Below are 27395 nucleotides of genomic sequence, written 5' to 3'. Positions count from 1 at the left end.
CTGTGGTCCTAATGACTTTTTTGCTGTCTCCTCTCCTAGACAGAGCTGACACGAAGTAGGCCTCATTTGTTCTGGAAATGACTGGATTAGCTCCATTCGATCCCTGCTTGGGAGATGGGGTGCAGCGGCCTCTCTCCACCCCCCCGCAATGCCCACAGAGCCCTGGCCTTGGCCAGCCCCTTCCTTCCCTAGAGGCCAGGGGCCAGGGGTGAGAGTTGGGAGGTACTCCCCTATTCCTTCCCGTGGGGTCTGATTCCTGAATGGCCTCTGGAGCCCGCCCTTGGCTATTTTTGGTCATTGTGTATTCCGTTCTTTGACCAGATAATTTATTGCGGACCTACTATGGGCCGTGTATAGTTTTGTCCGTCAGGGAGCGGCGCCCAGTCTGCTGGAGGAGGCAGAGAAGTAGCATTTGTCCTGTGAGTGCTTGGTGCCACAGAGGAAGGGAACAGAGATCTGGCTGGCTTTGGCAGGAGGGGGACTTGGGGAAGGCTCCTGAGGGGAGGCATTCAGGCCTTGACGTGAAAGCCCAAAGAAATGGGCCAGGCAGGGGTGCCGCACGGGTAAAGGCCCTGAAGGGATACACCTCAGTGTGGTGACCCCGAGTACACGCCACTGCAGCTGGGGGAGTGGGGTCAGTGCACAGGAGGGTGGCGGGGCCCGGGTCTGGCAGGCAAGTCTGTGCTTCTCAAACTGGTGTCCCAAGACCTAGAGGGGGGTTGGAGGGGTGGCAAGTGTTGAGCATGTGTTTTGGGGTAGTGTCTGCGACTTGTCTACTTTTTTTTAGCTGTGTGTTTTCATTTAGATGATATTTTCAACAAGTTAATATGGGCATGTCATGAATCATCTGGATGATTCCTTTTAACCAGCTAGTGACAGTATGAACATAGCTGCCACTTCCATAGCTCTGACTAACTCAGGCTCAGGCTGGCCCTTGACTTTGGAGTTTGCCTTTGTGTAACTGCTGCCTGTTTTCCCAAGTGCTGGCCTCATCCCCAGCTGTGCTTGAAGCATGTCTCATTGGGTCCTCATGATGACCCTGGATTGCTAAAAAAACAAAACCCCCAAAAAACAAAACATCTTTTGAAATAATACAAATAACATGCTCAGGTTGGCATTAAGATCCCGTTTTATAGATGAGGACACTGAGGTTTGGGGAAGCGACCTGTGCATCTTGGAAGGTAGCAGTCAGGATTTGACTTGACCAGCACTCTAGGTATGGATTTGGGCCTCTGAGCCCTGTTACAGTTCCCTGGGCTGATGGGTCAGGGGTTGGGAGTGATGATACCACATGGGAGCTTCTCTGCGGCAGGCTGGGATGATCCAGCCCCTTGGGCCTGTGAGCACATCCCGGGCCCTCACCTGCCCCCACCTGCCCCCACCCCCCCTCCTGCCTTCAGCCCCCTGGTGCTTCATCAGAGAGGTTCTGTGGAGCTGCACCTCCAATATGCTAGCCACTAGTTCTGTGTGGCTATTTGAGTTTTAGTTAATTAAACTAAATTTTTACTTGTATTTTAAGTTTTTTTGTTTGTTTTTTTTTTTTAAAGATTTTATTTATTTGACAGAGAGAGAGACTGCGAGAATGGGAACACAAGCAGGGGGAGTAGGAGAGGGAGAAGCAGGCTTCCGGCCGAGCAGGGAGCCTGATGCGGGACTCGATCCCAGGACCCCGGGATCATGACCCGAGCCGAAGGCAGACGCTTAACGACTGAGCCACCTAGGCGCCCCACTTGTATTTAAGTTTTTTACTTGCACTAGTCCCTATAGCTACATTTCTATTATTACAGAAACTTCTGTTGGCTAGGTCAGCCATCTCCTGCACTCACGGCTGTGTGATCTTGGGCATGTGATTTCTTCTCTCTGGGTCTCAGTTTCCTCTTCTGAAGAATGGGGATAGCAATAGCATCTACCTCCCAGGATTGCCATGAGGATTCATGAGAGTCCAGACCTGGCACATCATGAACACTCAGTAAACGTTATCCATGGGTAGGACCCAAGGTGCTTGCTCCTAGGTGCCCCAGAGATAAGATGGGGACTCATGCCACCAGACCCTGCCTCAAAACTGCTGGCCAGGGAAGCAGGCAGATGATGTGGAGCAACGCCTGTGAGGGAAGAAGCCTTTAGCCAGACCGGAGGGGCCTTGCTCGTGTGCGCACGCGTGCATTTGTGTACAACAGGGGCAGCCCAGGTCTGCAGGCCCTCAGGGATGGTAAGGGAGGGCTGGCCCCAGTGCGAGAGGGGTCTCGGTCTCTTGGGAGTGAGGGCAGAAGGAGGTGGAAGACGCTCAGGGCTGGGACGGACATGATCCAATTTCCTCTGCCATGTCCCGGCTGCCCAGCATTGGGTACTCACTGCATCCTTCCTGTCCTCAGTTTCCCCATTGGGGGCCAGCAGGTGAGAGAGTCAGGCCAGTGCATAGGGCTTCTCTGGGGACAGCTGCAGGAGGCGGTTGTGATACAGTCTGCCTCACCGGGGCCAGGAACTCCGCATCCCGCTGCGCCCCAAGCCAGACTGTTCCCCATCTGTCCCTGAGAAACAGTCACAGCCCTTACAGCGGCCTCCCAGGCCTGCTCAGGGAGCCGCACCCCCCCCCCCAGTCTCACGTGCTTCCTTCCCCTCCACCCTCCTGACTCAGTCACACCTGGCCTTGGCGCTACTCTCCCTGGGCCTGGGGCGCTCTCCCCCCTCTCCCCTGGCCCCAGTGGCTGCCTCATCTCTCAGGGAGAATTTCTGCTCAGATTTCACCATCTCAGTGAGCCCTTCTCTGATCACCCTGGATAAAACCAGAAACCCTCTCCCCTTCCCACATACCTAGTCCCCCATGTGCTGCTTTTCTCCATAACGTTTGTCAACTTCTGTTACAGCATGTAATTTGCTCTTCATTTAGCTTTACTTTAAGGCTTGTCCACCCTCTCCCCTCCCCCCGTAAACTCCCCTAGGGCAGGGAGTTCTGTTTTGGTCACTGCTGCCTCCCTGGTGACCAGAGCAGTGCTGACACAGCATGGGTGCCATTTTTGTGGAATGAATGAATGCAGGATTTTTGTTTTGCCTTTACTTGATCCAACTCCGACCTCAAAAGCTATGATTGGGTTTGCTACCCCTACCCTGAGTTTATGGAAGCTCTGGGCCTGGCCCTGTGGCGTGGACACAGTGGAGACCAGGACATTCCCATCCCTGCCTTGTGGAGCACCCCATCGAATGGGGGAGGAACCATTACCCATATACTTGTCCAAGTGACTGAGCACATTAGAGGTAAGAGCCATGAGGGGGCAGGAACGCTGAGCTCTGAGGATCTGTGACTCATTGTGGAGCAAGGAGCACTCAGGGCAGTCTTCCCTGAGGAAATACGGATTTAGCAGGTGAAGATGGGTGAGCAGTGTGCCGGGTGGGGGGACTAGTATGTGCGAAGGTCCTGGGGGTGTGTGTGTGTGTGTGTGTGTGTGTGTGAGAGAGAGAGAGAGAGAGAGAGAGAGAGGGAGGGAGAGAGAGCAAGGATTGTTCGAGGGACTGGGAGAAGGGAAAAGTGCGTGTGGGGATGGCGCTGCTGATCAAAGAGGCAGGAGGATAGGCAGGGGCCACTTCAGGTGGGCCCCTGTCTCCATGAAGGCCTTGGATGTGATCCCCAAGCAGGGGAGGGACAGGGTCAGAGCTGTGTTCGGAGGGTCTCTGCCTGGCTGCAGCCTGGTGCACTCAGTGTGTTTGGAGCCCGTGGCCAGGACGACTCAGATATCTGACGTGATTTCTGTGGGGTGCTATAAGGCCCTGGGTGGGGCTGAGGGGGAAGGTGTGGGGCGGGGGTGGCAAGGAAGAGAAGGAAATCTGCTCTGTGCTTATTCTTGTCCCAGTATCTTTTGCAGCCCACCTACGTCTTCAGCCTGCTCCCAGTCCTATACCTGCTCCAAGTAGACAGATGGGGCAGCTGAGGGGACTGGGTGCAGTTGAAGAGAAAAGTATCTTTAACGCTGCCTTCCCGCCGGGGAGGTGGGATAGGTAAAAATTCTCATGTTACAGAAACGTGCGACGTGGGAAGCGAGGGTCCCCCCGCCTCCCCGCAGCGGAGGCACTAACACCTGACGGGTGCCGAGCAGTTGGCATGCTGGCAGAGTTCGAGGGACTTGATGTGGATTAACTCCTCTAGTCCTCACCGCAGGGAGTGCGTACCGTTCCTGTCTCTGGTGTGTGGATGGGGAGACCGAGGGGAAGAGAGGGGAAGCCATGTGCCCAGGGTCCCACAGGAGGTGGCAGAGCTGAGGTGGAAGCGCATCTGGTTCCTGAGGCAGCCTTGACTCCTGCCCCTGTGATCCTGCCTCTCTTGGCACAATTCCTTCCACGCGGGCCACGGTGAAACACGCACCTCCATGTGGCCTCCGGCCTAAAATGCTCTCCCCCGTGAGATCTGTCGTTGTCGGTCGTCGATCGCGTGACTGCTTTCCTGAAGAGGACGCTGTGGCTCACGTTTCCGCTTGGGCTGGCTCCAACCACCCGAATGGAGGCCCTGTGCCGGGCGCACGTTTGGGTGGTTTGTGTGGCAGGAGGGGGATCAGGTGGGATGTTCCGTGGAGCCGAGAGCGCACTCAATGCCGACGGGCAGGTCGCCCGCGGAGGCTGCTTCTGTCCGAGGGCTGCGCGGCGGTGCCAGGGGAGGGCCCCTCATCCAGGGCTGGAAGCTTGAAGCCCACAAAGCTGGGGAGCAGGGCCCGGCTCCCGGTGTGCAGGACTCCAGAGGCCATGTGGCCGCCGGCCCTGCCGGCTCCACACTTCCTGGTCGAGGGGCTGGCAGCGGTCACTGCACTTCGTGACACAGTTTCTTCATTAAAAAGAGATTGTAGGGGCGCCTGGGTGGCTCAGTCAGTTAAGCGTCTGCCTTCAGCTCAGGTCGTGATCCCAGCGTCCTGGGATCGAGCCCTGCATCGGGCTCCCTGCTCAGCAGGAAGCCTGTTTCTCCCTCTCCGTCTGCCTGCTTGCCGCTCCGCCTGCTTGTGCTCTCTCTCGCTATATCTCTCTGTGTCAAATAAATAAAAAAATCTTAAAAAAAAAAAAAAGATTGTAAAAGTGTCTGGGAGGGTTGAATTCCCACGTGCAGAGCACTTGGGTGTGCCTGGCCTGTGGTAGATGAGACAGAGGCACATGGGCATCCGCTCCCTCTTTTTAGTGCTGCCACATTAACCGTTGCTAGGGTGACAGAGCCCTGGGCCCGGCGTTTCGGTCACTTCCAGTCTTTCACGGTTTCAGCAAGTGTACCCTCGGCACAGCGCTTCGCAGCCGGGTGGGGCGGTGGGCTCTGCTCTGGGGCGCTCTGCCTGCAGGGGACATTTGGTAGCGTGGGAGGACTTTTTTTTATTATTATTTTTTATTTTAAGGATTTTGTTTATTTATCTTAGAGCAGAGGGAGGGAGAGGGACAAGCCAGCTCTGCGCCGAGCCTGGAGCCCCAGGAGCCCCAAGCGGGGCTCGATACCACGACCCTGAGATCTTGACCTGAGCTGAGATCAAGAGTGGCTGGCTCAACCGACTGAGCCACCCAGGTGCCCCTGTGAGGACTTCCTTGATAGTCACAGCTCAGGGGAGGGTGTGCAGGTGGAGACCAGGGACGCTGATCAGCTGCCTCCTGTGCGCACAGCAGCTTCTGCACCGAGAATTCTCTGGTTCCAAGTACCACTCCTGCTGAGGCGGAGAAACCCCACCTTAGAACCTCTGCACAGCCATGGTCTGCAGGAGGAATTCTGGCGGCGGGTTGCCACTTCTTTAGTATCGCTAAAGTGCGCTCGCAAAGCACGGGACCAGTTCACATAGCTGGGGACGGCAAACAAGGGAGCTGCTTCCCTCAGCTCACCCCGCGCGTGTTTCCTCCCAGATTCCCGCAAGCAGGTGCTGCCTGTTGAAGGACAGGTTCCTGTTGTTTTTGCGTTTATCTCCTGAGCAGGTCCTCCTCAGGGACTTATAGGGAAGGTGCAGATTAGAGGGCAGGTGGCAGAGGCCCCTGGGGGGTTGTAGCCCCAGGAAGGAGCCCCACCCTGCTGTCTCTAGCTCCAGGAGCTGCAGAGCCTCAGCCTCCCCTCCTGCCTCCCTTATGCCATCTGTGTCATCTGGCATAGAAATGAGGTCAGGGAGAGGGGCCCAGAGGAAAAAAGGAGTTGACGAGTGGCAAGGAAAGGAACCTAAGTCACTCTGAGCCTGTTCTGGGCACAGGGCTTCACACTGTGCACATTCATTCCGCAAATAACTTTTTAAGTGCCCACTGTGTACCCAGCACCTTGCAAGGCTCAGAGGATCCAGCAGGGCCCAAGACAGGCCAGAGCCTCTGCTCTTACCATGCTGACATTATAGTGGGGAGAGGTTAACAATAAACTGATACACAGGTAAATAACATAAAGTCACGACAGCGATGAAAAATGCTTACAGAGAAAAATAAAGGATAAGGAGAGGTATGGAGAAAAATAAAGGGTTAGGGGAGGTAGGATGGGAGCTCCCTTTTGTCTGCTTACGAAGGCTTCTTTTTTTTTTTTTTCAAGATTTTATTTATTTATTTGAGAGAGAGAGAATGAGAGACAGAGCATGAGAGGGAGGAGGGTCAGAGGGAGAAGCAGACTCCCTGCCGAGCATGACCTGAGCCGAAGGCAGTCGCTTAACCAACTGAGCCAGCCCTTAGGAAGGCTTCTTGGAGAAAGTGGCATGTGAGCAGAGGCTGAAGAAAATGGAATGGGGCCCCTCAGATACCTGCGAGCAGAGCATTCCGACCAAGGGGGCAGCAGGTGCAAAGGCCCTGAGGTAAGGATGTCCTGGTGTGTTGGAGGAGCCACAGGACTAGGCATTGTTGAAATGGAGTGTATTTGGAGAAGTAAAGGGGGAACCATGCAGATCTCATAGGGTCCTGAGGGTCCTGTAAGGACTCTGGCTTTTACTTGGGGTAAGATGGGGACACCGGAGGGTTTGAGCACAGGAGGGATGGGCTCTGATTTGGTGGTCACAGGGTCCCAGCCCATAGAAAGGGTGAAGACAAGTGCTAGAGCTCAGTGAGCCTTCACAACCCTCCCTCGCCCTCCCCGAGCAGCAGGAACCACACAACCCTAATTTTACAGATGAGGAAACAGGTTTGGAAGCACCCTTTCTAGGACCCAGTCCCTGCCCAGGGCTGCCACCAGGACCTCCCCCCAGCGGCCCTGCATGGTCCTGTAAGTTGCCTCTCACGGATCTGACTCTGGCTCTGTGAGCTGAAGCTCCTGAAGGAGCTACAGTTGGGAAACCATTGAGCAGTAAGTAACACCCGTGAGTCAGATAGATGGTAATACAAATGTCTTAAAGAAGTTTTGGAATAAGTTACTGTAGAGCGTTTGAGACTAACGGTGGAGTAAGTCAGTGACAGCCATGTACTCAGCAGCTCTTGAGACCGATAAAAGCTGGCCAGAGTGGTCAGAGCCTCCTTGGGGACCCCTGTCGAGTCTCCTGTCCCTGTCCCTGCTCAGAGTGACCACCGAGAGCAGTGATCTTTATCCCTGTTCAGCTGTCTTCTGTGCAGAGCTAGACGTCCCCGCCCCTCCGTCCAGCCCACTCCCACGCCGTGGGGCCCGGAGTGTGTGCCTGCTCCCTCCTGGGGTGCGTGGCCCTTCTCCAGGAGGATCATTGTACAGAGGGAAGCTCTGCACTCACAGAGGGCAGGGTGTCACTTGCCTGTGGCCCCACAGCCGGGAAGCCAGCAGAGCCTGGGGGTGAAATTCGGATCCTCCGGACGCTGGATGCCTCCTCCTTCCTCCTCCTCCCTCATTGGTGACCCGACCTTCTTAAGGGGAAAATCCAGGCACGCCAGCCTTGGGGAGGGCAAACTCTGGAAGCCAGGAGGCCTGATTTTGGCTCTGCACATTCTCTGGACTCTCAAACCCAGGTTCTTTTTTTATAGTTACTACTTTTGTCATATGATACAGAAAAATGTATTAAACCCGTTTTGTGTGGTGCAGTATAACAAACCGCCACAGGGCAGAGCCCGGTGTGACCACAGCAGAAGCCGGTCAGCTCCTGGAAACTCCTCTGCTGCTCCTAAAGCTACCCACTCCCCCGACTTCTGTGGGTTTGTTCCCTTGATGTTCAGCATAGTTTTGTAAGTGAGGAAGGTACCCCTAAACACGTAGTGTTGTTGCCCGTTCCGAACTTACTGCTAATGGACCCACACTTGATGTGTTGTGTGTGTCTGTCTTCTTTCATTTCTTTCGTGGTAACCTTCTTATGCTCTGTCCCTGTTGCATGTGTCAGTAGTGAGTGGAGGAACGTTCTGCTGTATGAATTTATCTCCCTTTGTTTCTCCATTCTCCTGTGGGTAGACATTTGGTCTGTTTCCAGTTTGGGGGTTACTGTGAGTATTGCTGCTGTGAACATTCTAGTATGTCCCTTGGTAAACAAACACACTCCTTTCTGTCGGGTTGGGTTGTGGAATTGCTGGGTCATGGGGTGTGGGCACGTATTGAGTTTTAATTTTTACTGCCAAGCAGTTTTCCGTAGTGGTTGAACCATGTTATACTTCCACCACTGTTCATCTGTATCTTTGTCAACACTTGGCACTGTCAGTTTTTAAAATTTCAGCCATCCTGGTGGATGGTAACTTGTATTTCCTCCTAAATAATGAGATTGTGTGCGTTCTTTGGTAGCGTGGGTGTCCTCTCTTGTGAAGTGGCCTTGTTCTTTTCACCTTGTCTCCCAGGGGGCTCACCTCAAGCCTACAAGCTGCCGCTCGGGCCCAGGCCCTCGGCCGACTTGGGCCCGGACACTCAAGGAAGCAGCGCGTGGGGATGGGGCCGTGCAGGCCCTCCCTGCCGTGGGGTATCTTGCCTCTGGGCCGGGGCGGCCAGGGCAGGCCCCTGCGTGCTGACACCTGGCTTCCAGAGGCTGTTCTCTGTCGTCCCGCCTGGGCAGCCTCCGCCAGCAGCTCCCCGGGGAGCAGGCCATCCTCTTGGCGTCCGTGCCTGGTATTTCATCACCCCAGGACTGCGTCATAGACACCTCAGCGGAGGCGCCACCCTCAGCAGGAGGACGGGGCGGGATCCAGGCGGGGTGCAGGGGATCTTCCAGTTCCTCCCCCTGCCCTTGCCCAAGCTGCCGAAATGAGAATGTAGAAAGTGGCCCCGGGGTGCCGAGCAGTGGGGAGACCCGAGGTAAATGGCTTCCACTCTCCGAGCTTCTGCCTTCCCCTGGGCATGGTCACTGCCCCTCCGGTGGGGCGGTTGGGATCATTCAGGAGGGACCCCACGAGGGCACCGGCACCCCACTTGCTCAAGGCCACCCGGCTGGCAGTGGCTCGCGGACTCTGCGACCCTGACCACTGTTGGCCACACCTGGCTGCTTTTGCTTCTCTGATCACGGCAGCTGCGTGTTTGAGTGCTCACCCACTTGTTCGCGTGTTCCCCAGGGGCTGGGCCAGGCAGTAGGCCGAGCCTCTGCACGCAGCGGGTGCTTCAGCGCTGCTGACTACCCCGAGACACGCAGAATCACGGACGTGAAGTTGCCGGGCTGGGGATGGGAGGGGAGTGTCGAGATTGGACGCCAGGTCCCCCCGGTCCTGTCCTTCCATGTCCACCCTTCCTTGGGACTTGGGTTCTCCATCCTGGTTCTTTGGAACTTCCGAACTGAGCTGGTACTGGGGAAAGCGCAGTGTTCGCCCCCCGTGTCAGGGGACAACGTCTCGAACTTCCCACCACCCCCTCACGCCGGGCCCTAAGTGTTCTTCCTGCCCACCTCTCCTGGCTTCTTGGCCACACCAGCCCCTTGGCAGTTCTTCACGCTCTACAAGTACTTCCTGACTCAGAGGCTTTGCACTTGCTCTTCCCCTGCCCGAAATTCTTTTCCCTACATGGCAGCGTGGCTCCCTCCTCCTCACATGTCCCCCCTACCACACAGCTAACATAACACCCCACATTCCCCGCCACCCTTTCTCCTGCTTGACTTTGCTTCTCAGTGCCTCTTCACCACCTGACATTGTTACACGCATACTTGTGTGTTGTCTGCCGCCTCCACCGGGGTGGGAGCTTCACGAAGGCAGGGGCCATGTCTTGTCTTCCTGATGATTCATCTCTGGTATCCCTCTGGTTGTCTGGAGCTTAGGACACGCTCAGAGGAGATTGGTGGCATGAATAGACTCTGGAAATGTTTCCATGGCTCTGTCTGGTCCTGGGCTGGGGAGACTTGGGTTCTTCCATTACGTACTCAGCAGATATCCAGATGCTGTGCTGGTCCACTAGATTAGCACTTAATAGGTGTCGGAAGAATTGGCTGAGGAGGTGCGCAGAGAGTACCCAGGCAGCCTCTGAGGTCAGGAAGGCTTCCTGGAGGAGGCTTTGGTTCAGCTGAGACCCCCAGGAGGAGGGAGAACCCACAGAAGGTACAGGTACGGGGAATGGAGGCCAGAGGGATGGGCCTGAGAGGTAGAAGCCTGGGGGGGGCTGGAGACGGAGGTAGTACCAGGTATAGTTATTGTCACGGTTACTAGGTTTTATAGAGAGCTTTCTAGGTGACCCTAAGCTCGTGGCGGAAAGGACTTTGTTCTGTGTCTGAGCACACTGGGGGGCCCGGGAAGGGTTTTTAACCTGGAGGAACGGGGCCAGATTTAGATGGAGTCTAAGGGTTGAAAGCAGAGACTCAGAGCCCAGGGAGAAGGCCAGGGCAGTTGGGAGAGGCGTCAGGGCGCGGGTGGACGGACAGTGGGGGCCGCTGGGCTGAGCAGGGGCAGGGGGCAGCTGGAGTGAAGGTCAGCAGAAGCCGGGTCCTGAAGGGCCTTGAATCCCAAGCGAGGGAGCTTGGCTCTTTCCCGAGGTCAGCGGGAAGCCATGAAAGGCTTTTGAGTGGGGGAAGGACAGGGTCAGGTTTAAGGGGTCTGGCTGGTGAACGGGGACAGATTGGAGGGAGCAATAAGGTAGTGGGTGGGGAGTCTAGGGAGGGGGTGCGGGAGCCCTCAAGGGAGAGGACAGCACTGGACCTGAGCCAGTGAGCCAGGCCATCCCCAGGGCGGGAGGTGGGGCAGGGGGCGGGGCAGGTGCAGAGACTGGTCACGTTAGAGGTGGAAGGCAGGCTGGTGGGATCGTCAGGCTCTCCCGTCCTGGGTGGTCCGTCCATCCATCCATCTGTGGAACGGGAGCCCCTCGGGGCTGGTCCCGCCTACTGCAGGAGGGAGCCCCTGTGCTGCTCCTGGCCCTGCCTTTGCGGCTCAGTCCAGAACGTGATCTCTCACCCCACTGTTTACTTCCCTGTCACTGTCCGTCTTGTCTCTCCTTTCGCTTCCTCCCACTTACCTCCCTTCCCTGCCCGGGTCTGGGCGGCCTGCCACCGTCACATGCCAGGCAGTAGTGCGGCCGGCCCCCCAGCTCCCCAGGGCCATGAGAGAAAGCCGATGCCCACGGTGTCCCTAGAGCCAGCTGCCACTTCTCTGGGGGCCGCTGTAGCTCCTGACCTGCTGTCCGCAAATAACCCCGGGCTGGGCAAGGCGAAAGGCGCCTTGGGCTCCGTGGCCCCTTTCCAGGCCTGTGGCTCCAGGTAGGGGCCCAGTGGGCGGCTGCCTCCCGCCCTCCTCCCTTCCACCCTGGGAACCTGAGACGAAGCAGCGGCCTCGGCGTCTGTCAGTCTGTCGGCTGCTGGTCCCTGAGGACGGAAGTGGAGGTCTTGGGGAAGGGACCAGGGCCTTGGTTGAGCCCCCGGGACCGGCTCCTAAGCCCCAGACAAGTGCATTCGCAGTAGGTTGCTGTCTTGTTCAAGATCCCGAGCGTCGGAGACTTGTCTTTCCTCAGTCATCTGGTGGGGGCAAAGGGGCTGAGGCTGAGGGAGTGACACAGGGTGGCTTGGCGCAGGGGCTTGGGGGCACTTGGTTTGCTGAGGGTGGTAGGTTGGAAGGAGGGGAGGGGGCAGAAAGAGTGTGTGCGCGCATGTGTCCGTGTGTCGGGGTGGGGGGCCGGCAGGCAGATGCTGGTGGCTCTGAGCACTCCCTCAGGTGCCCAGGGCTGTCTGATTCATCCCAGGTCACCGCAGTGTGGGGGCCTGGGAATGACCCGGGGTGGAGGCCAGTCTGGGGTGAGGGTGGGTGGAGAGGCTGCCTCCGCTCAGCAAGGCCTGCCTAGGCCGGGGAGCTCTGTTCCCTCCAGAGTAAGGCTCCGAGGGCAGGGTCAGGCCCCCTCCCCGCCCCCAGTTGGAGTCCCTGAGGACGAGGCCACATCTTCCTCCTCGGACTGGGCCAAGTGGGCAGGGCTCCCTATCCCCACCGCCTCCACCCTGCACAGTGCAGGCAGAGCTGCTGGAGGGGCCGGCCGGCCGGGCTGTCGTGAGGCCAGGGGCTGTGGTGAGTCCCCCTCGAGTTCTCATGAGCTCCTCTCTTGTCTTGCAGACTGGGCTCTGTCCACCGTGCCTCCTGCATGTCCTGCTGCCCTGAGCTGTCCTAAGCTAGGTGACAGCGGGTCACGCTGCCACCATGAATGAGGTGTCTGTCATCAAAGAAGGCTGGCTCCACAAGCGTGGTAAGGGGCTGCTTTTGTCCACTGGATTGCGTCTCTCCCCTCCTGCCTTGGCTTTGCTCCTGGCACCTGGTGCCCAGGGAGGCAGAGGTACAGGGTCTTTGCAGCCCGAGGAGCCAGGGTGCTGAGCCCTACCTGCCTGCCCCAGGCCAGTAGCTCCTTACAAGCCCGTTTCATGGACTTCTTCAGCAGCAGCCTGGGGACGCTCCTGGGCATCATCCGGCATGAGCTCCCGGGCCAGGTCTCGAGTCTGCCTCTGCATTCGTGGTCTCAGTCATAGCCCCATTGTATAGATGAAGAAACTGAGGCTCGGGGAGGGGAAGTCACTTAACTGAAGTAACACAGTGAGGGAATACTCAACATTCATTCATTCCGCAAATACTCACTGAGTATGTGTGGTGTGCCAGGCCGTCCGGGCTCCCAGGCTCCTGGGACGTGTGGTGCCCTCATGGAGTTCACATTCTAGTGGGGGCTGGGGACAGCGAACAGAGAAGCAGACGTACGATGTCAGGTGGTGAGGAGTGCTGTTGTGAGTAGTAGGGACTCTGAGGACGAGCCTCTCTGAGGAGGGGACAGTGATGGAGGCCCGGGGGGAGAGGGGAGGCGAGGAGGTGAGCCACACACAGAGCTGGGCAAGGCTGTCCCAGGGAATGGGACAGCAGGGATGAAGGCGGGAGCGCGCCTGGTTGAGTTGGCCAGGCTGGCTGGAGCGGAGAGAGCGAGGGCAAGCCGGATGTGGCATCCAGCCGTGCTGGGCCCTGGAGGCCACGGGAAGGACCTTGGCTTTAATTAACCCTTCAGGCGGTCTGAGCCCAGGGCGCCCGGAGCTAGGGCATGGCCTTGTCTGCTTGTACGGGTGGGCAGCTGAGGCCTGGAGAAATGAAGTCATTGACAGTGAAGAGCCTAACAGCCTATACTGTTAGAGCCCAGGCCTTCTGGCCCCAGAAGCGTGGTGCCCACCGGCTTGGCGGGGGGGCAGCTGTCCAGGCACTGTGGGGTGGAGGCCGACTGTCCCGGCTTCCGTGGACCTTCTTCTAGGGCGGGAGGGGGCCAAGCCTGGTGGTAGCCGCTCTCCGTACGCGTCCATTTCAGTCAGTAGACGTGGACTGAGCAGCTACTGTGGTCCAGGCGCTGGCGACTCGGCAGTGAACCAGATAGGCGGAAGTCCGCTTCTCACGTTGGCGTCTTACATTTAGTGGGGAGGGTGGGCGGCACCCAAGGGGACCAGTGCGTGCAGTGGTGGTAAGGGGCATGGAGAAAAATCAAGCAATGTGAGAAGGGATGTGGGAGGAAGCAGGGGGAGCTGTCATAAACAGGTGGTTAGGGAGGGCTCACTGAGAAGGGGCATTTGATAACGACCTGCAGGAGTGCAGGGAGTGAGCCCCATGGCTAACTGGGGCAGGAGAGCGCAGGTGAAGGGGCCAGCCATGAGTCCGGAGGGGGAGTGGGCCGGACGTGTTTGAAGAGACAAGGAGGCCGATGTAGGGCCAGCCCCGTGGGAATCAGGAGAAGTGCCCACCCATCGTGCCCTGTCCTGGTCTGCAGACACAGAGCAGTGATGAGGGACGGAGGTGATCCCCAGGGCCAGGCCTCCGCCATCAGACTGGGCAGGGGAGACCTGTTTCCTTCCCACTGCCCTTTGCAGGCAGGGGTGGTATTTGAGGCACCTTGACCCTACCTGCTCAGGGTGGGCTGTGAGTTTGGGGCTGTCGGTGGAGCTTTCTGAACTTTGGCAGATGTCACAGTTCTAACCCTGGCTCTGCCACTTCCTTTTGGTGACTCTGAGCAAACTCTGTCGCCTCTCTGAGCCTTGGTTTCACATCTGTAAAATGCGTTAACAGTGTAGGCCTGTGACCTCAGGTCTCCGAGGGCAGGGATTTTATCTGGCTATTTACTATGGTATCCCCAGGGCCTAGGAAAGTTCCTGGCATGCAATAGGTGCTCAGTAACTGATTGCTGACTGAATGATTGGGATTGTGTGGGGGTGGTATGCGGGTGCTAGGGTGTTGCCGGGGTCTCAGCTCCTGAGTGTCCCCAGGCTGGCGGCTCGCTGGGCTGGGCTGTGAGGAGCTCTGGAGGCGGCCAGAGAGCTGTTGCCGGGGCAGGAGCTTGGGTCTGGTTTAGGGCCACTGACGGCATTAAATGGGTCTCAGCCCCTCTTACGCCTTCAGCACCTCCATTCATGCTGCAGGGGCCCAGATGAGCTGCTGGGATGGCCTAGCCAGGACATACCCACCTTGGGTTTGCACCGTATACACACAGAAGCACGGTGCTCCTGGGCCTCCTGTTGCCCGCCATTCTTTTTTTTTTTCTTAAAGTAAGCTCTAGGCCCAATGTGGGGCTTAAACTCACGACCCCGAGATCGAGAGTCGTATGCTCTACTGACAGAACCAGCCAAGCGCCCTCCCGTGGCCCACCATTCTGAGCAGAGGTGGGCAAGGGCAGGTGGGCACCGGTGCCATCTCACCCCACCTCTGGTGGTTAAAGTAGTAGAGCCCCAGTTTACCATGTGCCTGTTCGGTGCCAGGCACAGGGCTCTGCTTCAGGCGAGCCCAGTTTTGTTGCGTTCCCCATAGCTACCCTGGGAGGCAGGCGCCATCTTACGGGCAAGGAAGCTGAGGCTCAGCGGGAAGACTGACTTCCCAGGATTCAGCAAAGACTTACCCTCTGCCTCCTGAACCAGCTCTCTCAAGGCCTGGCCTACAGGCTGCCTCTTGCTAAGCAGGGTCTGCTCAAGGAACAGGCCAGGCAAGAGCACAACTCTTGGAGTCCCTCATGCCCTGTGCTGGTCCCCTTCCTGACATGGCCTCAGCACACCCTCTGCCGGTCCCCACCAGGCCAGCCCCCGTCTGCCAGTTTTGAGGCAGGCAGTGTAGTGGTCAGGAGTGGGGGCTCTGGATGGAGCAAACCTGAGTTCCGATCCCACCTCTCCAGTTAACCCCCATGAGCCTCGGGCAAGTAATGGAGCCTCTGGGCTTCAGTGTTCTTGTCTGTAAAATGGGATTGTTGTGAGGATGTTTTTCCTTTCCTCCTAGGTTTCTTTTTTTTTTTCTTTTTTCCTTATTACCAACATATAAACCACCACAGGTGAGTGCCTGGATCATAAACTCACTCTAAAATCACCATCCAGATCAAGATGTAGGACAAGACAGTCCCCAGAAGACCTCTGCCCTTCCCAAACAGGAACACTTTCCTAACTGATAGTAGCCTTAGGTGTGTTTTTCTGGGTTGGTTGGTTTGTTTGTTTTGCTCTTAAAAATGGAGGTAAAATTGGGGCACCTGGGTGGCTCAGTCGGTTAGGCATCTGCTTTCAGCTCAGGTCATGATCCCAGGGTCCTGGGATCGAGCCCCACGTCGGGCTCCCTGCTCAGCAGGGAGTCTGCTTATCCCTCTGTACTCTTTCCCTCTGTGTTCTCTCTCTCGCTGTCTCAAATAAGTAAAATCTTTAAAATAAATAAGTAAACAAAATCTTTAAATAAATAAACAAAATCTTTAAAATAAATAAAATGGAGGTAAAGTGGGGGCACCTGGGTGACTCAGTTAGGGGTCTGCCTTCAGCTCAGGTCATGATCCCAGGGTCCTGGGATCGAGCCCCATGGCAGGCTCCCTGCTCAGCGTGGAGTCTCCTTCTCCCTCTCCCTCTGCTCCCCTCCCAGCTCGTGCTCACTCTCTCTATCTCAAATAAATAAATAAAACTTAAAAAAAAAATTAATGGAGGTAAAAGTTGCATAACATGAAATTTACCATTTTAAAGTGTGCAATTCAGTAGCCTTTAGTACATTCACAATGTGGCGTAACCACCACCTCTGTCTAGTTCCAAAAGTTTCATCTCCCTAAAAGAAACCCTGTACTTATTAAGCAGTCACTCTCCATTCCCCCCTCCTCCCAGCCCCGGCGGCCTCTGGTTTGTTTTGATTTGTTTTCTGTCTCTAAGGATTGACTTATTATGGACATTTCATACAAATGAATCATACAATAGGTGGCCTTTTGTGTCTGGCTCCCTTTCACTTACCATAATGTCTTTGAGGTTCATCCATATCGTACCTTGGATCAGCATTTCTTTTCTTCTTACGGCCAAACAACATTCCATTGCATGAGAATACCACATTTTGTTTGTCCATACATCAGTGGTGAACATTTGGGTTATTTCTACCTTTTGGCTATTGTGAATAGAGCTGCTACAAACATTTGTGTACAAGCATTTGAGTACTTGTTTTCAGTTCTTTTGGGTACAGACCTAGGAGTGGAATTGCTGGATCATATGTTCTGTATTTATAATCGGTATTTATATAGGTTATATAAATTGGGTCACATATTCTATAATTATAATTTAATGCATTCTGTGTGATTTGATAATACACATATTTATGTTTTTATGTTATCAGGGTTGTATATTCTGTATTTATAATCTATAGCGTATTCTATATTTAAAATTTTTGAGAAGCACCAGACTTTTCCATAGGGCTGTAGCATTTCACATTCCCACCAGCCATGTACAAGGGTTTCACTTTCTCCCACATCCTCACCAGCACTTGTTCTGTTTCTTTTCTTTTCTTTCTCTTTTTTTATTATTATTTTTTAATTTTTTTAGAAGGGGGAGGGACAGAGGGAGAGGGAGAGAGAGAATTTTAAATAGGCTCCACGCCCAGCATGGAGCCGGTTGCAGGGCTCCATCTCACAACCTGAGATGATGACTTGAGCTGAAACCAAGAGTCAGACGTGGGGCGCCTGGGTGGCTCAGGTCATGATCCTAGGGTCCTGGGATCGAGCCCTGAGTTGGGCTCCCTGCTCAGCCGGGGAGCCTGCTTCTCCTCTCCCTCTGCTGCTTCCCTTGCTTGTGTGCTCTCTGTCAAATAAGTAAAGAAAATCTTCAAAAAAAAGAAAAAAGTCAGATGCTTAAATGATTGAGCCACCCACGCGCCCCTTTTTTTCTCTCTCTTTTAAATTAAGTCCTCCTAGTTGGTATGAGGTGGTAGCTCATCATGGTTTTGACTTGCATTTTCCTAATGACTAATGATGTTGAGCATTTTTTCATGTGCTTGATGGCCAATTTTATATCTTTAGAGAAATGCCTATTTGAGCCCTTTGCCCGTTTTTTAATTGGGCTATTTATCTTTTTGTTGTTGAGTTGTAAGAACTCTTTATATATTCTGGATACTAGACCCTTATCAGAGCTATGATTTGCAGATATTTTTGCCCATTCTGGTTGTCTTTTTATCTTCTTGATAATGTCCTTTGCACATAAGTTATTTTTAATGATCTACTTTATTTTTTTCTTTTGTTGCTTGTAATGTTGGTGTCCTATCTAAGAATCCATTGCCAAATCCAGGGTTATGAAGGCTCACCCCATGTAGTCTTCTAAGAGTTCACCATTTTAGCTCTTATATTTAAGTAGATCCACGTTGAGTTAACTTTTATATGTGGTATATGGTGTGAGGGTGGAGTCCAGCTCTGTTCTTTTGCATGTGGATGTCCTGTTGTTCCACCATTTGTTGAATAGACTATTGTTTCCCCACAGGATGGTCTTAGCACTCTTGCTGAAAATTGATTGATCATATGTGTGAGTTTATTTTTTGACTCCCAGTTCTATTCCATTGGTCTATCTGTCTATCCTTAGACCATGCTGATTTGATTACTTAGCTTTGTAGTAAGTTTTGAAATCGGGAAGTATAAAGATTGACTTTTCTATTTCTGCAAAAAGAGTTGTTGGAATTTCAATAGGTGCCATGCCATGTTGAATCTGTAGATTGCTTTGGGGAGTGTCGCCGTCTTAACATATGAAGCCTTCTAATCCATGCACATAGGACATTTTTTTTTTTTAAGATTTTATTTATTTGACACAGAGAGGGAGCACAAGCAGGGGTGGAGTGGCAGGCAGAGGGAGAGGGAGAAGCAGGCTCCCTGCTGAGCAGGGAGCCCGATGTGGGGCTCGATCCCAGGACTCTGGGATCATGACCCGAGCCGAAGGCAGATGCTCAACCATCTGAGCCACCCAGGCGCCCCACATAGGACATCTTTGCATTTGTTTAGGGCTTTAATTTATTTCAGCAGTGTTTTGTAGTTTTTAGTGTGTACATCTTTTGCCTCCTTGTACTATTGTAAATGGAATTTTTTTTAAATTCCCTTTTTGGATTGTTCATTGCTAACATATAGAAACAACAGCTGGTTTTTGTGTGTTAATCTTGCCACATCTATTAGCTCTTATCATTACTTTGTGGATTCTTTGTGATTTCTGCAAGTAAAGTTCGTTTTACTTACTCCTTTTCAAGTTTAGTGCCTCTTATCTCTTTCTTTTTCTTTTTCTCTGGCTAGAACTTCCAGTGCAGTGTTTGGTGAAAGCAGTAGATATCTTGGTTTTTTCCCTGATGTTAATGAGAAAGTTTTCAGTCTTTTATCATTGAATGATATTACCTGTGGATTTTTCATAGATGCGCTTTATCATATGTGGAGGAAATTCTCTTCTATTCCTAGCTTGCTGAGTATTTTTTTATCAAGAAAGCGTGTTGGGTTTTGTCAAATATTTTTCTGTCGCAGTCGAAATGATCATGTGGTTCCCCCCTCCTTTGTTCTATTAATGTGTATTGCATTGATTGATTTTCATATATTGAACCACCTTTGCATTCCTGGGATAAAACCTGCTTGGTCATGTCTGTATAATCCTTTGTGCTGTTGGATTTGGGATTTTGCTGGGTTTTGAACTTTATATCGACATTGGAAAGAATTGAATAAGTTAAGTCCTAAAAGATACTTAGGGTAGCACCTGACACAGTATACACTAGAGTGTTACCTAATCATTGTCATCAGTTAATGGATACCTCCCTGTGAGAGGAGACAAAGACTCAGAGAAGTCAAGTGACTTATTGGAGGCCACACAGCACACCCAGCTCAGAGCCCACCCTGCAGTCCTGCTTCCTGTGTGCCATGGGGGTCGGGTGCCTGGCACAGTCTTGTTTTACTTGCTTGCACGCTGGACTGATGATAACAAGCGTTTACTGAGTGCCTGTGGTGTGTTGGGCCCTAAGCTGGATGTCTTATGGTGGCCATCTCATGTTCTTTTAACAGCTTGAGCTAGAATTCACACACCATACAATTCAGGAATTTAAAGTATACAGAGTAGCTTTTAGTGTAGTCAGAGTTGTAGACCCCTCACCGCAGTCAATTTTAGAGCATTTTCACTCCCCTGGAAAGGACCCTGCCCTCCCCCTGGGCCATTCCCCTCTGACCTCCCCCCACACTTCCCCCTCCCAGTCCTAGGCAGCCCCTAATCTGCTTTTCACCTATAGATTTGCCTACTCTGGACATTTTATACACATGGAATCATAATTTGTGGTCCCAAGCTTTTTTCACTTAGCATAGGTTATGGTTCGTCCATGTTGTATGTAGTGTGTAGTAATAACTTCTTCATAGGACTGAGTAATATTCTATGGATATGACATGTTCTGTCTCTCTGTTCATTAGCTGATGGACTTTCGAGTTTCCCCTTTTTACAATTATGAATAATAATTGCTGTGGACATTTACACACAAGTTTTTCTGGAGGTAATGTTTCACCATCTTAATTTAATCCTCAGCGGCCCTCTGAGGAGTGGGTCCTTGCCGTGTGGGCGTGTGTACACGGGGTGCCTGGATATTCATGGTTCGAACAAATGGAAGCAATCAAGGGGCACCCAGAGGGCGCAGCAGCAGTTATACCATGCCTGGCACAGTGTTTTGACATTTGATCCACCTGCACGGCTGTCCTGGTGAATACCAGCCCAGGGGATTTGGCCTTACAGGGCCACAGGGCATGTGTGTTTGGAAGCCTGGGCCTCCCCTGGGAGCGGGCCACGCGCTGGCAAGGACGGCCAGGATGGCTTGCTGCTGGCCACACGCGGAGGCAGCTGGTGCCCTGGGGCACTGCAGCAGGCGCCTTCCTGCCAGGCCTGACCTCTGGATCACTGGGGCCCAGCCCAGCGCCCGGCCTGGCCCAGCCTGCGTCAGCAGGGGCTGCCTGGAGGTTCTCTCTAGGAGAGGCACTCTCCTCCCCGCCCTCTCATCGGCCCTCCTCCCACCCGGGTGCCCTCTGTGGGGTGCTGTGACACAGGGCTGCCTACCCTGACCTCTCTCCCTCCCCCCTGCCTCGGCTCAGGTGAATACATCAAGACCTGGAGGCCCCGGTACTTCCTGTTGAAGAGTGACGGCTCCTTCATTGGATACAAGGAGCGGCCTGACGTCCCTGACCAGACCCTGCCCCCCCTGAACAACTTCTCTGTCGCAGGTGCGTCTCGGGGCACACCAGGCCAGAGGTCAGGTGCTCGGGGAACCACCGCTGGTGGGTCCAGGGGGCACCCGGGGGTTGGCCTTTCTTGGGTGTGGGCCTGTCCAGGGCCTGCTTGCCCTCGGATCCATTTCCCACCCTTCCCGCCTGCCCCACCTTTGTGTCAGCTGGGCCTGGGGTGGGAGGGCTGAACTGGTGGCCAGTGGGGAGCCAGGCATTTCCCCAGCCCCCCGCCCCAGGCAGCACCACCTCTGCGGTTCTAAATCTGCCGACCAGGCGCCGTGGTTCCGGTTGGTGTCAGGCACCTGCCATCCTGCCTGCGCTCTGGTAACAGTCCACTTCTGTCCCTCTGACGTTAGGTAGAGACAGACGGCGTGGCCTCCCGCTCATCTGATCACAGGGCTAACTTCACATCCTCTGTCCCCTCTGTGGTACCGCAAGTGGTGCCTTCCAGCTGGACTCTGGCCAGTGAAAGCTTGGCAGGCCCAAATCCCTGACCACTGAGCTGTCACCGTCTGGTGGTCTGTCCCCCTCCCCAACATACACTGGACCTTGAGCCCCATAGAGACAAGGCCAGGGCCGACTCGGTCACTAACGTATCTCTACACCATCTGGCATGCAGGAGGTGGCTCAGGGAATGTGGGCTGCAGGGCAGCAGGGCTGTCCCCTCACTCTCCCGGCTCTGTCCCCTCTTTCTGTCTGCAGAATGCCAGCTGATGAAGACCGAGAGACCACGGCCCAACACCTTTGTCATACGCTGCCTGCAGTGGACCACGGTCATCGAGAGGACCTTCCACGTAGACTCTCCAGATGAGAGGTGAGCTTGGGCCTCCGTGTGGCCGCCCTTTGAGGGTGGCCCGGCCTAGCGTGAGGAGGAGGTCCACAGATGGACAGAGTCCCCTTGGGCCCCTGCCTAGGAGTTTCCTGTCTCAGCCCTTCTGAGAGCTAGAAAGAGCAGGGGTTCTTGGTCTGCAGACCTCCTTCTGTGTTCTCAGACTGGAGGGTACATTGGAATCATGGGTGGAGCTCAACAGTACAGAGCTTTGGGCCCACGTCAGGGCCTCCCACTGCCTGCAGATCTGTGGAGGGTCAGGGAGCTGCATTTTTTTTTTTTTTTTAAAGATTTTATTTATTTATTAGAGAGAAACAGCATGAGAGGGGAGAGGGTCAGAGGGAGAAGCAGGCTCCCCGCTGAGCTGGGAGCCCGATGCTGGACTTGATCCCAGGACCCTGGGATCATGACCTGAGCCGGAGGCAGTTGCTTAACCAACTGAGCCACCCAGGCTCCCAGGGAGCTGCATTTTTAATGAGCATCGCCATTGATTTTGAAGCAGACGGTCCAGAGATTGAGTATTAAAAGGATCAGTTTAATCATCAGAAGAGATGATATAGATTTACCTAGTTCAAAAGTCCAACAGTGTCAGGAGGTGTCTGTCACTTCCTCCCCATTCACCCCCGCCCCCCGCTAACCGCTCTTCTTCTGTCTTCTTGGAGAGCTTCCATGGGGGGACCGGCTCATTCAGATAGACGTTTGCACCCTGCTCCCCTGGTTGGTTCTTTTTACACAAAAGGTAGCATCGTACACAGACTTCTGAACTCTGTTTTTTCCTCAGTGTGTCTTGGGGCGTCCTTCTGCTTCAGTCTCCAGAGAGCTGCCGCCTCCCGCGCACTGGCTTTGGTTTTTCTTTTAGACAGTGGCACACGTGTGTCCCCAAGTTTCCCGAGCGGGTTCTTGATGAATGGGGTCGGGGTTGTTTCTAGGCTTTGGCTCATTCCAGGTGGTGCCACGGTGAAGTACCCTGTGCTTACCTCGCTCGACGGATGTGCGGGCGAGCCTGTAAGAGGAGTTCTTAGATGCAGGATTTCTGGGTCACCAGGAATATGCATTTGTGATTTCTAAGAGTGATGTCTCAGAGTCCTCGCAGCCTTCTGTTGTCTAACATTTGGATTTTTACCAGTCTGATCAGTGGGAGTGGCACCTTAAGGTGGTTTTCACTGACCCTTTTGTCTGTACGGGTGAGGTCGAGCATCCTCTCCTACCTTCAAGGGCCACACGAGTTTCCCTTTCTGAACTGTCTGTTCATAACCTTTGCTTATTTTTTCTGTTGGGTAGTCGGTCTTCATCTCATTTCTGAAACCCCTTTATGTACCAGGAAGCTTAGACCTTTGTAATGAGTAGCACATATCTTTTTCCCCCACTTTGTCCCTTTGCACCTCACTTTGAGAAACACTTCTTTGGCTTGTCTGGGGGTGAGGATTCAGCCGACCCTGTGGAGAACCCAGGAAAATGACGCCGTCCCTGAGAATCTTTGGCCATGACAGAAGTATTCAGTACCTGTGGTGTCCGAGAGGGGGGCCAGGAGTCACAGGTGCCTTTTGAGCTTTTGAAATGTGAAATGTGGCTAGTGCAACTGAGAGCTGGAATTTTTATTTTTATTTAATCAATTTAAACTTAAGTAGCCGCATATGGCTGGTGGCTCCCTCTCGAACAGTGTGTATCTAGAGGATACGCAAAACAATATCATAAGATGTGTTTCCATAGTCTGTAGTGTAATTGTCATCACGTGGCCTCCCAGAGTTAGAAATATGCCTTCCCCGCCACGGGCAGCAGAGCTCCCTACCATCCCAGGCTAGCTGAGGTGTGACTGCTGAAAGCTGGGGACAGAAACCATGGACTGCCAGTAAAAGCAAATGGAGACCAGTAGGTACATAAGGCCTGAGTGTCGGAAGGTGTTGGGTAGGAAGGCGAAGGAGACTTCAGGAAAAGGGACCAGCATATGCATATGCAAAGGCCCGGAAGTGAGACAGGTTGTCATCTTAGGGACCACAGAGGGTTCTCCGTCACCAAAGAATCAAGGGCCAGGGGCCTTGGAAGAGGGCCAGTGGAGGCCTTGCCAGTGAGCTCAGCCAGGTCGGGGACTCCGGGTGGAGATCCCTCCAGGGCTTGGCAGGTCGTGAATCAATTGGGGTTTGTCACAGGGTCGCTCAGAGATTCAGGGGGATGGTAAACAGGAAACCCTTGATTCAGGAGTACCTGGCGCACAGTTTGCAAGCCTGGAAAAGGAGCAGTGGGGAGCTGGCAAAGCGTTTTAGTAGGCAAGAGCCCTGCTCTGCTTTCCATTTAGGTGAGATTCTGTGCTCTTCAGCATGGGGAAGAACCCCTTTACCAGGATGCTGGGGGTTGGACAGGGCCTGCCTTGCTCCTTTTCTTAGCACCTGCTGCTGCTGGAGAGGAATCTGCTGGGGCTGCTCTGAGGCCGGACCCCAGATTCCTGGCCTTAACCCTGGTGGAGGAGTGAGCTAGCGAGAGGGAGGATGCTCACTCGTGGCTGTCCTCACTGGCCTGTCCCACATAGGCCCGAGCGCACGGGGTGGGGGTGCTGTCTAGAGGCCGCAGTGGACTGCTCCCTGGGCTCCTGGGAACCTTTCCTGCCTCCCCCCAGACTCCCCACCCCTACCCCCGCCCCCTTGTTTGAGATATACAGGAAAGTGGAGAGAAGAGTCTAAGAAACGAATGTGCAGGTACCCTGCACCTAGACTCAGCGATCCAGCATCTGCCGTGCTTGCCTCATCTGGCTTTGTTTTGTGCTGAATTGTGCACTTGTGATCACACTTCGTGACACTTTGCTCCTTCATACAGCAGGCGTCTGCTAAGAATGAGGACTTTTCCTACAGAGTCGTGATGCCGTTACCACAGCTTAGGTGACTGTTCAGAGTAGATACTTACCGATCTCTGCATGTCCATGTCTACTAGAATTTCCCCAGTTGTCCTCAAAATGTTTTTCAAACCAGGATTCCTTCAAGGTACTTGTCTCTTTGGCCTTTTAACCTTGTTCAGGCCTGTCTTTTCCCCCCACAAAACATTGATTTTTTTTTTGTTTTTCCCCAACAAGCCGGGCTAGTTGTCTTGTGGAATGTCTCACGCTAGGGATGTGTTATTCTACTGCCTTTTGGCACTGTTTACTTTGTTCTTCTGTGCCTATGTTTCCTGTAAACTGGAAATTAGGGCTTGAGCAGGGTTGGCAAACCACGGGCTGGCCTCCTGTTTTTGCAAAGAAAGTTTTATTAGAACACGCCATGCCCATTCATTTGCAAATTATCTATGGCTGTTTTGCCCTACTGTGGCAGAGTTGAATAGTTGTAACAGAGATTGTATGGTCTACAAAGCCTAAAATATTTATTTTTTGGCCCTTCCCAGGAGAAGTTTGCAGATGTTTGGTCTGAGTGGGTATACTTAATAGTGCATCGTATTATTATGACCTTTTAATGTAAATCTTACTGTGTCATTTCTCTGCTTAGAACTCTTGAGTGGCTTTGCTTCCACTGGGAGTAAACTCCAGAGTTTATGCCATATTCTTTTTTTGAACATTTTACTTATTTGGGGGGTGGAGAGAGTGTGCACATGGGGGGAGGGGCAGAGAGGGAGGGACAAGCAGAGTCCGCACTGAGCATGAAGCCCGATGCAGGGCTCGATTCCACGACCCTGAGATCACGACCTGAGCTGAAATCAGTAGTCCTATGCTCAACCAACTGAGCCATCCATTTTTTTTTTAAGTGGACTCCATGCCCAGCACCCATCATGGAGCCCAATGCGGGGCTCAAACTGAAGACCCTGAGATCAAGACCTGAGCTGAGATCAGGAGGTGGCCGCTTACCTGACTGAGCCAGCCAGGGGCCTCAGTTTATGCCATATCCTCCTAAGTGCTATGTGATCTGGTCTCCTCTCCAGATCCTTTTCTATTGCTGGTTTCCTCACTGTAGCCACACTGGTCTCTTTGCGATTCCTTAAACCTGCCAGACACACTTCCTGCCTCAGGCCGCAGCGTCGGTCCTGCTGTGTCACTCTCACAGTGGAGCTCGGGTCCTTGGCCGTGGTGGGGACAGGGGAGGAAGCAGCTGGCCCAGGCTGCCCTCATGGAATCGTGCTTGCTGGTGCCTTGTCTCTCCTCCGCCCCTCGGCCACCTGGCACCCTTTGCCTGGAGGACTGCCATAGTCTCCTGATGCTTGCTCTCCGTGCCCCCGATCTGCACCCCACCGCAGCTGCAGGTTGAAAACAGAAGTCACCCCCTGCACAGACCCTTTAGCGGCTTCCTGGGCCATTAAGGATGAAGATGTCTGTCCCTAACCCAGTGCAACATGGAGCCCGGCGTGTGCTGGGCCGGTCCTGCCTCCTGCCCTCGACCCCTCCATTCCTCTCTGTCACCACAGCCATGCGGCCACCTGCCGGGCCTTCTGCAGACACCCCAGGCTTGCCGGCTGGCTGGGCGAATTCTCACGGCAGCCCTTGGAGGTGCTTGTTCTGTGCCAGGCATTGCCCTAAGTACTTCTGTGTCTCCTGCTCATTTCGCCCTTAACGCGCACGAACCTCGTCCCCGCTCTCTTTGTCAGCCAGCCGAGGCACAGGAAAGTCAGATGGCCTGGCATCGCCACCAGGAAGGGACAGACCTCGGATTCACGCCAGGACGTTGGCTGCAGAGTCTGCTTTTCAGCCCGTGTGTTGTGCCCTGGTGCACGGGATGCAGACCAAGGCCTGAGAAGTGAGGTCCCTCAGGGCCCCACGGCCAGTTTGCAGTGGACTCGAACTCCGGGCCCAGCAGCCTGCTCCCAGGCTGGTCTGCACTTGGCCTAGTGCTGCCTGGGGGAGCGTGGCTCCTCCCGCTGGGCCTCCCGCGGCCCCGGAGCCCACAGGAGGGATGAGAAGGCCCCTGAAAGTACTCAGTTGACGGGAGAAGTGCTTTGAGGGCGGTAGGGACTCGCGGGTTTGTGTCCTTCAGCTTCTGCTGGCTGGCTGTGTCATTGGGCACCTGCCTGCATCTCTTCCTCAGTCTCCTCGTTTGTAGAACGAGGTGAGTAGCGGCGCCTACTTGGGAGGGTTGGGAGCAGACTCAGGTTATGGCACGTAAAGCACCCGCGCAGCTTCTGGCCGCAGTGCGCTCTGCGAGCCCATGGTGTTCCCCTTGCTCTCTGGTGGGGGAGGCCTGCTCAAAACGGTGGTCGGGACCAGAACTCCCAGCGGGCGCTTTCCTTTACTCCAAGCCTGGGCTCCACGGCGCTGTGTCCCTTATTCCCTGAGCCTTCCTGCGGGAGGGCCCTGCTTGATACCCCGGGCCTCATCTGGGAAGGAAGCTGTTACTGTCGGGGAACGGTGGCATGGTGCCAGAAGGAGCACAAGGGCCCGATGTGAGTCTCAGCTTTGTCACCTCCTGTGTGTGTGACCCCCACAAGTGACTCCACCTCTGTGTGCCTCTGTTTGCACATCAGAAATGCCCCCCTCTGTCCAGTGTTCCTGATGAGTGTGGAAGGAGCTGCTGTCTGTGGAGCCTTTATTTTTCTCCTCATGTCTCTGGAGAAACGAGGTTGGTCCCCCTGGGCGCTCTCCTTTGAGGGCTGGAAGGCACAGCAGCCCCAGCTCTGGGTGGGAGCTCCCCTCTGCCCCAGACACCATGTTGCAAATCCTTAAGGAGTACCCTGGACAGAGGCCCTTGCTTTTTCTCTGGAATTCTGTGCTGCAACCTTGTAATTTTGGTCCAGTTGGAACAGGATCGGGGGTTTGTCCGGCGGTGGGAGAGCCCCAGTCACCCCTGAACAACCTCCTACACGTCTGTGGGTTCCTTGGCTCCCTGTGGTCCTGGGCAGCGTGAGCCAGGGTGGAGGGCATAG

General features: G+C 54.3%; 1 protein-coding gene across 8 annotated transcripts in view; it reads left to right on the top strand.

Moving 5' to 3' along the window:
- The window catches only part of AKT2 (AKT serine/threonine kinase 2), a 49073-nt gene that overhangs the window by 7432 nt on the left and 14246 nt on the right, over window positions 1-27395 (top strand). For 4 of the 8 annotated variants that reach the window (XM_078062804.1, XM_078062810.1, XM_036095050.2 and 1 more), the window contains exons 2-4: window positions 12352-12481; window positions 20606-20734; window positions 21440-21551. In XM_078062804.1, coding sequence (XP_077918930.1) covers window positions 12436-12481; window positions 20606-20734; window positions 21440-21551 — 287 coding nt within the window. In that variant the 5' untranslated portion in view covers window positions 12352-12435. Of the gene's footprint in view, window positions 1-9120; window positions 9140-12226; window positions 12482-20605; window positions 20735-21439; window positions 21552-27395 lie in introns of those variants that run through there. The other 4 variants (XM_078062806.1, XM_078062805.1, XM_078062807.1 and 1 more) reach the window with 4 other exon arrangements.

This window comes from Halichoerus grypus, chromosome 15, assembly GCF_964656455.1.
Source record: "Halichoerus grypus chromosome 15, mHalGry1.hap1.1, whole genome shotgun sequence".
In the NCBI taxonomy this organism is placed as follows: domain Eukaryota; kingdom Metazoa; phylum Chordata; class Mammalia; order Carnivora; family Phocidae; genus Halichoerus; species Halichoerus grypus.
The sequence above is the reverse complement of the archived record's forward strand: the minus strand, read 5'-3'. Positions and strand labels throughout refer to the sequence as shown.